The sequence below is a fragment of the Tupaia chinensis genome, unplaced genomic scaffold, assembly GCF_000334495.1.
Source record: "Tupaia chinensis unplaced genomic scaffold, TupChi_1.0 Scaffold149501_1, whole genome shotgun sequence".
NCBI lineage: Eukaryota > Metazoa > Chordata > Mammalia > Scandentia > Tupaiidae > Tupaia > Tupaia belangeri.
The window spans coordinates 372,872-385,338 of record NW_006209345.1 but is presented as its reverse complement, the minus strand read 5'-3'; the positions used below and the strand labels follow the sequence as shown (position 1 = coordinate 385,338).

General features: G+C 53.5%; 1 protein-coding gene across 1 annotated transcript in view; it reads left to right on the top strand.

Moving 5' to 3' along the window:
- Positions 1-12,467, top strand: part of ANO1 (anoctamin 1) — a gene marked incomplete in the record, with an annotated part of 236,584 nt that overhangs the window by 220,690 nt on the left and 3,427 nt on the right. The window contains 4 exon segments of the mRNA XM_014585285.2: positions 1,351-1,403; positions 2,579-2,763; positions 7,131-7,236; positions 9,021-9,342. Coding sequence (XP_014440771.1) covers positions 1,351-1,403; positions 2,579-2,763; positions 7,131-7,236; positions 9,021-9,342 — 666 coding nt within the window.

The following is a 12,467-nucleotide window of genomic DNA, read 5'->3' as shown; positions in this document are numbered from 1 at the left end:
TGTGACACACAGAGAGATAGAGGGAGAGAGAGAAAGGGAAATGGGTAAAGTGCCCCCCTGGGGGGCATGGCCACACCACAATCTTTTCTTCGACTTCATTCTCCTCTTGGGATTTTGGGCATACACATACACCTGCCCAACCCGTTTTCCAAGCTGCAGGGCCCAGGATTCGAACTGCACAGCCAGCCACGTGGAATCCAGCCACTTTAACCTGCATGCCACCTGCTGGCCCTGCACTTGTGCCTTACTGTCCAGTCATCACTGGCTGGGCTGAGTGAGAGAATGACCACATCACATGTTGCAGGGCCGTGGCTGCTGCATCTGAGCCTGTGGTTTGTAGCCTCTGGGCTGCACGGGGGCCTGAACTCTTGGTAGCCTTGCGAACTTCAAGCACGCACCCCAAAAACAGACTGGGAGGCTCCCCGCACGGCTCACTGCTAGAACAGTAACCCAGTGTCTCGCTCACCCTGAATAGAAAACCCACCTGCCACGGTCCTACCGAGGGCCAGTGTACCAAGCACTGTCCTCTCCTAGCCCTTTCTGACCAGTGCTGGCCACTCCCATCTCAGACCTGGTCAGGCCAGGGAAAGCGGGCACAGGGCTCCAGCCCGACGCCTGCACCTAACACTGGCTTGTTAGGGCAAGGGTAGGATCGGGCAGGGCTGGGCAGGGGCACTTGTCTCCTTTGCAGAAATCACAGCACTGAGGCCTCAACAGGCAGGGCGCCTCCTTCCTGGCGCTTCTCGTTCTCATCTCCAACGAGAAGGCAGATGGAGAGACGAGTATGTCCCAGCACTGTGTTGTCCTTTTCTTCTTCTGTGATTTGGGGGGTCACGGAGCCAAGGGGTGCTCACACAGGAAAGTTGTACTGCAATGCTGTCACAATATTGCTCCTGGATGGGACCCAAACCCCACAGCCAGGGGGCCAGGCATTCCTTTCCCACTTCAGTATCACATTTTGCCTCCCCGAGGACAGTCCTTCCAGCACTAGACCTACAGGTTCACACCCTAATAGAATCTTTGTCTCTCTGGAAACGAGGCTTTAGGCCAATTAGTAGTACAAACAGGTTCATGGGAGACTGTTGGAACCACTTAGGGACCAGCTGTTTTTAAGCACCTGGTTTAGCTGCGCCGATTTGCTCACGAACAGCTGACGATCCCGGATGCACAGTGCAGCGTGGGCCCTGTTGTTACCCTGGCTCCCCAAGACCTCCCCGAATGACTCCTCACTGCTGGGAGTCTCTGTGTGCAGGGAAGGAGCAGCCCCAGCCCCAGCACTGCCTGTTAGCCGGAATTACTGAGAGCCCGGTCCGAGAGGGCCCTGTAATCTGTGGTTTCCTTCTCCCCCAGGAATCTGGTACAACATTCTCAGAGGCGTTGGCAAGCTTGCTGTCATTATCAACGTAAGTAATGTGGGATCTGTGCCAAATGCAAGTCTCACCTGAGCTGCCGGGCAGGCAGGTGCCTTTCCTGTCACCTGCAGCCCCTGCGGCCCCTCCTGGCCTCTCCTGCCTCCAGGCCTGCAGGTTGGGAGGATCACGGCCCCACGGTCACAGGACCTGTCTTCCCCTTGGCCTCCTATTGAGGTTTGCCAGGTGCTGCCTGTGGCATGGAGCTCTCTTGGGTTTCATCCTGTCCACCTGTCCCCAGCATGTGCTCCAAAGTCCAAGGCTGAAGCTGGGGCTGCATGGAGCAGCCACAGCCCCACAGCCCTCATCCCCCGTCTGCTGGCCAGGCCAGAGCCCTCAGAAGCTGACACTTCGCACACGGAGGGCAGGAGGGCAGCTACCCAGAGCAGATAGTCACGGAACTGCCTGCAAGGTCAGAATGACTAGTCAGGGTCTCCATGAGGCCAAGGCGTAATCCCCACGGGGTGCAGGGAGTGGTGCCCCGCCCAGGAGAAGGGGCCTCGGAACCCTCAGATGCTGCCCTCCCTCCAGCCTGCCCCCACTCCCACCAGGCTAAGGCTGTGGATTCCTCTGTACCAGCCCCGCTGTGGCTCCCTGCCCTGCCTAGGGGAGTGAGAACAGGTTGCCGAGGAGGGTGCTGGGCAGCAAGGTACGGCCCACCTGGGACAAGGAGGGCCGTGAGCAGCTGGGAAGCCCTGGGCCCCTGTGAGGACCGCTGCAGCAGTGGCCATGCCGCAGCAAACATTCCCTGGGCACTTAGAGTGGCCCAGTCCCTTCCAGCTCTTTCCACGCACCACTGGGCTGCCCACCACCCAAGACTGCCGTGTCCCCATCCTACAAGTGAGACAGCTAAGGCACAGCGAGTCGGACTAGCCCAAGGCCACACAGCCAGTGAGAGACGGCCAGTCTCTGTCCCTGTCCCTCCCTCAGCACGCAGTCCCCAGCCCCCAGCCCTCTCCTCACTTGTCTGAGGGGCTGACCAGAGCTGCCCTGGCCCTTCCTTTGCTCCACGTGCAAGGTGGCCACATCTACCTCCCGGGGCCAGGGCCACATGGCCACAGCCCAGGGCCTGCACTGCCGCGCAGTTTCCCGGGGCCGGGGAGGGCTCAGTGCGGCTGTGGGCCAGCGGGTGGTCCGTGCTCACCTCCCTGTCCCTGTCCCTGGCCCAGGCCTTCGTGATCTCCTTCACGTCCGACTTCATCCCGCGCCTGGTGTACCTCTACATGTACAGCCAGAACGGGACCATGCACGGCTTCGTCAACCACACCCTGTCCTCCTTCAACGTCAGCGACTTCCAGAACGGCACAGCCCCCAACGACCCCATGGACCTGGGCTACGAGGTGCACATCTGCAGGTACCACCCTCCCTTCTTCTCTGAAGAGCCGCGTTCCGTGGCCACGTGGGGAAACCCGGTTTTGACCCAAGATTCTTACAGGGGCAAGTCACAGAACTCAGGCTTGCTTTTCTTTCTTTCTTCCTTTCTTTTTTTAAAGAATTATTTGTTTAATTTTTATTTATTTATTTATTTTAATTTGCTATAGGGCACATGCACTCACTAAAGAGACACAAAGAGAGAGAGAAAGAGAGGGAAAGTGAGAAAACAAGCTGCCAGGTCTGGGACTCAAACCACTGTTGGCCCATGTGGGAGCCAATACCCTAACCAACATACCACCTGCTGGCCCGAAACTTGCTTCTTTATTAAAAATAAACAAATAAATAAAAAGTAGGGACCTACAGATGGCATAATGGTTATGTCGCTGAACTCCCATGTAGTATAAAGGTTCGAGTCCTAGACCCAGTGGCCTAAAACTCATGCCAGGCGCATGTATGTGCATACCCAAAATCTCGAGAGGAGAAGGGATTGTGGAATAGCCATCCCCCTAGTTGGTGATTTCTCGCTTTCTGTCTCTCTGTCAAGCACACACGTCCTATTGTAAAAATCTCTCTAAAAAAAAAAATCATAAAATAGGAGGGAAGGGGATGGTTTACTATCTTCTATAACTAAGACGTCCACGATAGCTTCAGGCACAGCTGGATCCAGGAGCAGTAGTTTGCCCTCTGGCCCCACTTTGACACTGCCTCTCAGCTTTGTTCTTTGTTAGCATCATTTTCCGCAGACAAAAAGAATCCCGCCGTAGCTCCTGCCTTGATCTTCCCTCTGCTCTGCAGCCCTGGTGGGAGACCTGCCCTTTCTCAGTAGTCAGAAAAGCCCCATCCCTGCGTCTGCTGCTCTTGCCAGGATGGAGGACTCTCGGGGTCCAGACCTGGATCGTGTGCCTGTGAGCCAGAGTGTGAGGTCATGGTCAGAGAACCAGGGAGACCTTAAGGAACCAGGGTGCTTAAGAAAGGGTGGCGGACACTGGGCAGACAAAAGCAGCAGAAGCCTGACCTGCAGGACCTCATAGGCCCTTCCATCACTGCTACTCTGCCTGACTGGGTGCTGGGGGCCTGCAGGGTGCTCCCAGGAGAAACTGAGGCTGGGTTGGGGAGTGAGAAGTAGAACCTGAGCCTGGCCGTTTGCTGCAGAACATCCATGTGCCAGCCTGGGCTTGGGGCTAGGGACTCGGGAGAGGGTGACATGCCTCCTGCTGTGCAGGGACCTCCGAGGGTGATCAGCCTAAAGAGGGTAATAGGGGACACCCAGCTGAAGGGTGCAGGTGGGGGCGGGGCATTGCAGGGGAGGGGCAACGTGGACACGAGCTGAGGCGTGAACCGGAGTGTTTGCAGCGGGACAACTGCAGCCCGGTCCATTTTCCTGCAGCACCAGGTGTAATAGCACAGAGGGGGCGGACACTAAGATGGAAGGAACCGGAAGGGGCCTGGCATCCACGGGCCAGGGGAGGGGGGACTGTCCTGTGACTGACCACTGGCTTGGAAACAGGGCCGAGAGCAGCAGGCTGAGCATTCGCTCGCAGCCTGATCTATCTAGAGTCCAGCTGAGGTTCAGAACCAGGAAGACCTCAGCAACCAAATACACGCCTCTGAGCACATGTGATAAACGAAGTTCCACCCTTTCTTCAGAGGGGAGGCTGTTCACCCTTACCTGCCCGGAGTGCTGTTGGATCTACCCACATGTTTGCAGAGCCCTGAGCAAATGGGAGTAGAGTGGAGAAGACTGCTGGGGTCCTGGGTACCAGCAGCAACAACCTGAGCCTAAGGCTGCAGCAGGGAGACGAGTAGTGTCGTGTGGTTCTGTGTCACATGGGGAGCGGGGATAGCAGCCAGCTCCAGGTGTGAGGCTGCAGCTCCCAACACCCCTGAGTTCAATCCAGGGCTCTCCCCTCTCAGACGACACAACACCTTCTTTGTATTGGTTAAACTTTTCTGAGAGCACCGAGAAAGCTCTCAGGAACGCACACCACGGTGGTAGCCCATGTGGTTGAGCACCTAGTTAACTAAAACCAAGAGCTGGGAGAATGGGTAAGAAAAAAAAGAGGGCAGAAAAATATATGGTCCATTTTACTAATCATTTGCTCACACTTCAGTGGATATTTACCGGGCCGGGGGTGAGCCTCGGTTGTTAAGAGGGGACACAGTTGTTGGTTCCCAGGCACGGGTTAAGGAAGCAGCCCCCTCATCCATGTTTGGGGTGTCCTAGCCTTGCAGGGCAGACTTTGTCTTTAAGTACCTTGTTGCTTTTACACCACGGAGACAGAAGACCCTGGGACGCACCACCCCACTCCCTAGGCTCTGGGTTTTCACCAGGCCTTTTTCTACCTTCCCTCGTCCACAATCTGGTGCCGCAGGTTCTGTGAGCTCCCCACCTCCGCCAGACACACCCATGGCAAACCGCCTCCCAGAGGAGCAGCACCCAGCCCAGCCCAGCCCAGGGCAGCGGGTGTGGCAGAGGCAGCCTTGGCAGAGCTGAGAACTGTGCTCGCTGCTGGCTACCATTTGTCCCTGCATTCAAACGGCCATTGTCTCATCTAATCCTCACATCCACCCCCAGATAGGGCATTATTTCCTCCCTAGGGGAGCTGGCAGGCTGAGTATAGAACTAGACGAAGAGGGAAAAGGTCCCTCTGTAATTGAGGTTAGTACCGGTGGTAGGAGTAGCATCTGGACACAGCTACAGTGGGTTTTGAAGGATGCATAGGAGTATGCATCCTGATGCAGCTGGCCTTGAGCACAGAAGAAAGATGAGGGAGAAACAGGTGCGTGTGGCTCCTGGCTCTGGGAGAACAGAAGCTGCTTGTTCCCATCGGAACGTGGATTGTGAAACTGCACAGCTCAGGCCCTGGCACCAGAGTGCGCATTCCCAGCCTGATCCTATCTCAGGGGCTGGCAGCTTAGCACCGAACCGTCTCTTGGAATCTCCCATCTGACTCCCTCCGGAAATAAAGCTCCATGGGTAAGGAGCCCTATCTGTTGTGTTCCTTGCTGAATCACCCCGACTGGGACGGGGTTTGGCACATAGTAGCTGCTCAGTAAATACTTACAACATAGGTGGCGGAGGGCCCAGATCTAGGCCTAGGGAGGCCAAGCAAGCTCTCAGAAACACACGCCAAGGTGGTAGTCCATGTGGTTGAGCACCAGGGGTGGGGGTCCAGGCGAGGGTTGTACTACAGAGTGGGCCCCTATTCCCCTGATCTCCCGCTCTCAGCTTTTAATGACCAGCAGGGGGCGCTTCTGCAGCTGAGCTGGAAACCCTGTCCCTGTCCAGGAAGCTTTTCCAATGCAGAGGGGGGTGTCGGTTCTATTAAAGCCAATCTCCAGCACTTGTGTGGCCCCAGATACAGGGAACCATGGTGGGGGGCAGGGAGCCTGGGCAGAGACATGACCTCACCCACCCGCACAGACCCTGGACTTTTCTGGCTCTCTGTGAAAGAAGGAAGGGGCTGGGAGAAGTGATGCCCAGGCCAGAGTTCAGAGAGCCACAGTGGGTGGAGCAGAAATAAAGAGGCCAGCCTCTTTCATGGAGGCCCAAGCATATTCCACAGATGAGTGGAGGACGGTGGGAGGGCCTTGGGGAGAAGGGGTGTGAGTGAGCAGGAAATCAATAGGCAATGACTTAAACTGAAAACTCAAGAATGAAAAAGATATCGTGATTGTGGAGGTAGGGAGGCCCTGACCGAGAAGCCACAGCTGGAAAAGAGGACGGGAGGAGGCTGGGGTGGACCAGGCGGGCCCCCAGCTGTGCAGCTGTGTGTTTACCCTCCTGGGTGGGCTACTCTGGTAAAATGGTTAGGTTTTTTCCTTTGATCCCTTTCCCCTAAGAGGGCATAGGCTGGAGAGGTGGTTTTCAAACTGCATTCCCTGGAACCCACCTGGATTTTTGTGGAGGATGGGTCGAGGTTAAAGGGTTTGAAGCTTAGGTTTGAACGCCACCCTACTTCAACCAGGGAGGCCCCACTCCCTTTGAGACCTACTAGGGTTTCAGGTGAGATTTCTTTTGGGGAAAGGGGCTCTACCTCTTTTAAAGTTTGGAAACTCCTGGGCCAGGGGTCCCAGCCATGTTCTATGAGCCTGCAGCTGGGCCTGCAGGGACACTTCCTGGTGACACGAAGCCCTAGGGCTCTGCCTGGCACAAGGAGGGTCCTGACCACCCCCCTCCAACTTGCGGAGAGACCCTGAGGTGGTGCGAGGGCTGGGCTGGCCTCCTGGAGGCAGCTGCAAGGCCAGCGAAGGCCCTCCACGCTTCTCTCTCCTGCTCCCTGGGACTGGCCAGACCCTGCGTTCTCCTCGAAGGCCCAGCCTCGAGTCCCTTGGTGTCTTTTGCAGGTACAAAGACTACCGAGAGCCCCCGTGGTCTGAGCACAAGTACGACATCTCCAAGGACTTCTGGGCCGTCCTGGCTGCCCGGCTCACGTTCGTCATCGTCTTCCAGGTGTGGCTCCCTCTTTGTTCCCAGCAGGAGAAGGGGCACTGAGGACGTGCCCTGTGCCCAGAGTCAGGAAGGTGGGAGCTCCAGTGTCAGGAGTCCGGTGACCCCTGCAGAGCCCTGGAGAGCCCTGGGACCCCAGAGGAGGGGCTGGGCTGACCACAGACCCTATGCAGTGAAGGCCTGAGAGAGCTTCATGAGAAAAAGGGAGGCAAAGGGAACAGCTGTGAACAGAGGCGTTAGACGCACTCAGGGAGCACAGGCTGAATTCAGTATAGGTGGCCTTTAGTAAAAGAGGCATGGAGGGAAGGAGACCCCACCTCGACCCCTGGGTATCTGTCTCAGGATGGTGCACAGGGGGACAGAGGGCTCTAGATGACTCCAGCCCTTGGCCAACAGCCAGAGGACCCGCCTGGCCCCTTCCCTGGGGAGGGGGACTGGTTTAGCTCTGAGGCCAAGGGACTCCCAGGAGGAGCAGGACCTCAGAGCCAGAGCTGGTTGTTGCCATGGCAGCCACTCAGGTCCCAGAGAGAAGGAGCACCTTAACCACGTGGGCACTGCCAAGGTTCTGTGTGTCCGTCCACACCAGGAAGGCGGCGTACCAAGAGGTCTGCCACACCCTGGAGTCTCTGTCACAGGGTTCAAGCCCCAGCTCCGTCGCCTACATTCAGTGCTTCAGGCAGGTCTTTCCACCTGTCTTAGCTCAGCTGCCTCATCTGTGAGCTTTCGCCAGCAGTCAGTACACAAGACTGGGACCGGGTGACACGGAAGCAGAGCCTGGAAGGAGAATTCTCGTGCAAGTGGGCTACTGAGGGAAGTTGGGAGTAGAAGCTCAGGAGGGGTTTCAGCTGGAGAGGAGCCCCATGGCATGAATGGCACCACAGACCTGGGGCCACCTGGAGACAAGACTGTCCAGACTGGCCAGTCCCTGGCTGTTGCGGTCCAGGTGGGGAACAGGGAGGCAGCAGGGGCGTAGGTGCCCAGCTGTGAGCATTGCAGCCAAGTTGGCCACAGTTGGGCAGAGCTGGCACCAGCCAGGAGAGGGGTCAGCTCGGGGTGGGGGGGTACTGGCAGCATCATCCCCGACAGCTGAGGCCAGGGTGCTCACAGACGTTCACCGGACAGTTAATAGACAAGATGGTGCTTTTTCCTAACAATCCACTCATCTTGCATCCTGTTCAGGAATTTCTGCACTGGGTGGCAGATGTTCAGGGAGATCCTGGGCGGCTGTGCAAACTGCAGAGAAACAGGCTGAGTCCGCCAAGACCGCAAAGTTGGGTCCTTTCGGTGCTTTCTGCTTTGATTCTTTTCCTTAAAGCTTCAGTGCTTGTTGTTACATTCAGTGACACACAACCCACTGGACCACTTCTTTTATTTCTTTTAAGATTTATTTCATTTTATTTATTCATTCATTTATTTTAATTTGACCAGACACACACACACACAAAGGGAAAGTGAGAAAGCAAGCCACCAGGTTCGGGACTCAAACCGTGATCGGCCATGTGGGAATGTCCACCACGCCACCTGCTGGTCCCTGGACCACTTCTAAGCCTCCTGGCCAAGGAGCTCGGAATTCCTCTGGGTATTTTCCCACTTGCTGAGTTCTGATTCATCCAGAGAGGGCCTGGCGGGTGGCTCCACGCCTAGTGTATACCTTCTGGGAAACGGAGGCCAGGGAGGTCCGGGAATGTGGCTGAGGTCGCAGGCCTGAGGGTGGGGTTCCTCCAGGTGGGGGCAGGCAGAGAAGCCAGGAACGTTCCCGCCCCTTGCCCTGACTCTCCTCCTTCCAGAACCTGGTGATGTTCATGAGCGACTTTGTGGACTGGGTCATCCCGGACATCCCCAAGGACATCAGCCAGCAGATCCACAAGGAGAAGGTGCTCATGGTGGAGCTCTTCATGCGGGAGGAGCAGGGCAAGCAGCAGCTGCTGGACACCTGGATGGAGAAGGAGCGGAGGAAGGAGGAGCCGTGCAACAACCACAGCCCCAGAGCCTGCCCGGACAGCCTCAGCGACGGCAGCCCAGCCCCCAGCCCCGGCCACCCACGGGGGCCCCCGCAGCCTTTTTTTTCCAGCGGGCATCCCAGCCAACGGGCACCCTCTTCCAGGGCAGGTGGCTTCTCGCCCCCACCAGGGCCTGGTGGCTCCTGTGTTTTCTGCAAGTGTGGAGGACCACTCTCTGATAAGACAACAGTTTTCTTTCTTTTTTCTGTTTTTTTTTTCCTTGTTTTTGCACAAGACCATTATGCAGGAAACAATTTTTTATCTTTAGTATTCAAAGTTAATCAGAATGATGACTGGTGGTAGGGCAATAATGTGGGCGAGGGCAGGAGCTTTGCAGAAACAAATCTTGGAAACCTTGAGTTTGCAGGGGAAAGTGAACAGAGGCCCCTAGAAACCATCCTTTTCACCTTTCCGATGCTTAAGATAGATCCAAAGTGGTTTTCCAAGGCATAGGGCAGAAGCCGGTACAATCTTCCAGGGAGAACAGAGAAGGAATGAATGATGTTGATACTGGTTCTGAAAGGTGTCCCCTGCCTCTCTGTCAGGAAAGCTAGATGGCTGTCAATCATCTTTTCCTTCCCTGAGTTTGGAAGCCGAGCCGCTCAGCTCAGAAAGAAAGGTGCCCCCCCAGCACCGCCCACACCGAGGGCATGGGGATTTCCAGTTTATCTTTGGAGAGCGAGGGAGGTGCAGGAGAGCCGGGGCAAGCAGGGGAATGGCAGCCTTCACAGCCACACACCTGCCCCTCACTCTGAGCTGACGTCAGAGTTCATCCTCCCTCCCCATGGAACAAAACCAGCTTAACAGGAAACAGGCAGGGAGAGATTACCTCAAAAGCATTTCTAAAGACGGCTTAAGGGTTTCAAGAAGTCTTAAGGCTTCCCGGGTTCATTCAAGCTTTAGAATATTTATTGTTGTTGTTTTTTTAAAATCAATTATTGGGTAGTTTTGGGGTTTTTTTTTTCTGTAGCTCAGAGGTGGAAGGAATTTATTAGTTAACCAAATATCATCACGAGGAATTTAAAAATACTGTTACTACCAAAGATTTTTATTAATAAAGGCTTCTATTTTGGTAACACTTCTCTATATTTTTACTCACAGGAACTTACTGTTAGACAACGATCATTTTAAAAACTTGTAAAAACAAATCTCATCGATGATAAGGGGGATCTAAATTTACAGCCATGATGCTGACCAATTGTCTGAAATTTCTCAAGCATCAAGAGAAACATAAAAAGAAATGTTTTGCCACGGGTGGAGAGAAGAAACCAAAGCTATCTGTCCTGAATGCTGGTGTCACGTTGACATTCCCGTAACCTGCCGACTGTGACCAGCGTCTGTAGGTGTCACAGACTTCATTGTTTGCTAACATCATGCGATCTGATGCTTCTATTTTCTCTTGTACAGCAAGTAGTTCCAAATGGGGTTTTTGTATATAAATATTGTATTAAAACATAGGTTATTACCAAAAGTCCTTTTATGGAAACCATTTTTTAAAGAAATGAATGTGCACAAATCCACAGAGAGCTGTGGCTGAACATTCATCTAAATAAATTTGAATACACAACACTGTCCTGGCTTGAATGCTGTCCTCCTGAGCACTGCCCCAGGAACTCCAGAAGCTGTCCCTGAAGTGTCCCCGAAGTCCCATGGTGGCCACTCAGACACTGCAAATTTAGGAATGTCCAAGAAGAATCCATTTCCTTCGATTCTAGATGTTCCTAGAACTTCATCTCTCTGTGAGCATGTGCAATTATATGTATGTACATGAATGTGTGTATGGGCATGCATATATGTAGGCATGTTTACTTGCAAATCTTGTGTCCTTAGTATGTATGTGTGTGTTTGTATTATGCCCATAGCTTGTATATGTATGTGCATGTTTGTACACCACCAGTGTGCCTACATATTTGGACATATACACATATGCTTGTGGGGGGGTGTTTGCATATGTGCATACGTGTGTAATGTGCACTGTGTGTGCATTACATGAGTGTGCATGTATTTACCTTTGCATCTGTGCATATGTACCTATGTGTGTTTGCATGTACTTGTCTGTGTGCATGGCACATGGGCTGTGCATCCCTGGGGAGAGGGGTACATGTGTGTAGGAACAGGGAGCTATTCTTTTTCTTTGGAGGAGAGATACTGTCTTGTTTTCTCATATTCCTTGTGCCCCTGCGGTGATTTCTGGTCATTTGATGGGTTGTACATTTCTTCCTACTTCTTGAAGTCCAATCTGAGCATTTAGAGGCATGCAGAAGGAAGCGATCTGCGGTCTCCATTTTTCACCCTTTGCGCATCAGATTAGGTGGGCATTGAGGGATATTCCGACCCTAATAGTATTCAGGTGTTTGGAAACTGTTCGCTTAGACCTGTTTAGACACTCAGTGTGTGGAGGCTGAGTAGCCAAGAGATGAAGGTAAAAGCAAAAGGAAAAGGAAAAAGAAGAAGAGGAAAAAAAGACAAAAAATTTATTTTTTAACTTTAAAAAGCAAAATACGGAAACTCCGCAGCACGCATATGCGCCGCTCAAAGCAGTATTTCACAGCTGGAGACCAGTAGCCACTTCAGAAGGGCCTGGGTTCTGCCCCTCCTAAATGGGAAGGGGGAAAGGCAAGGATTAGAAGATAAGGGAGGGGCTGGGAACAGAGAATATTTTACCTTAAAAAAGATTTTTTTAAAATTAAAAGTCAGGGAGAGAGACAGAGAGAGATGGAGAGAAGGATACAGAGGTTGCCCTACCACTCTAGAAATGAGTCTGGAGGGTCAAGTCTCTGCAGAAAATCTTCATTTTTAGTCCCTGAAAGCAATATTTCACAGCTCAAGTTCAGTAGCCATCTCCCCTCCATTATTATTAAAATAAGACATGCGGACACTGCACCGATAATGCAAACGGGGAAACAGCACCCCGGAAGTGTACGGGCAATCAGCGTCCACAAAACACACCGCTGTAGCCAGGATTCAGAAACAGAACGTCATGGCGCCCGAAGTGTCCCTTCCTGCACCCTCTTCACTATAACCACTGTGCCAACTTCTTTTTTTTTTCTTTTTTTAAAAAATGTATTTAATTCCATTAGTTATTATTTTTTAAAATTTGACCAGAGATAAACAGAAAGAGAGAGAGAGAACAGGAAAGCAAGAAAGCAAGCTGCCGCATCCGGGACTCAAGAAAGCAAGCTGCCGCATCCGGGACTCAAACCACAGGTGGGCATCTAGCGCCTTTACCCACAA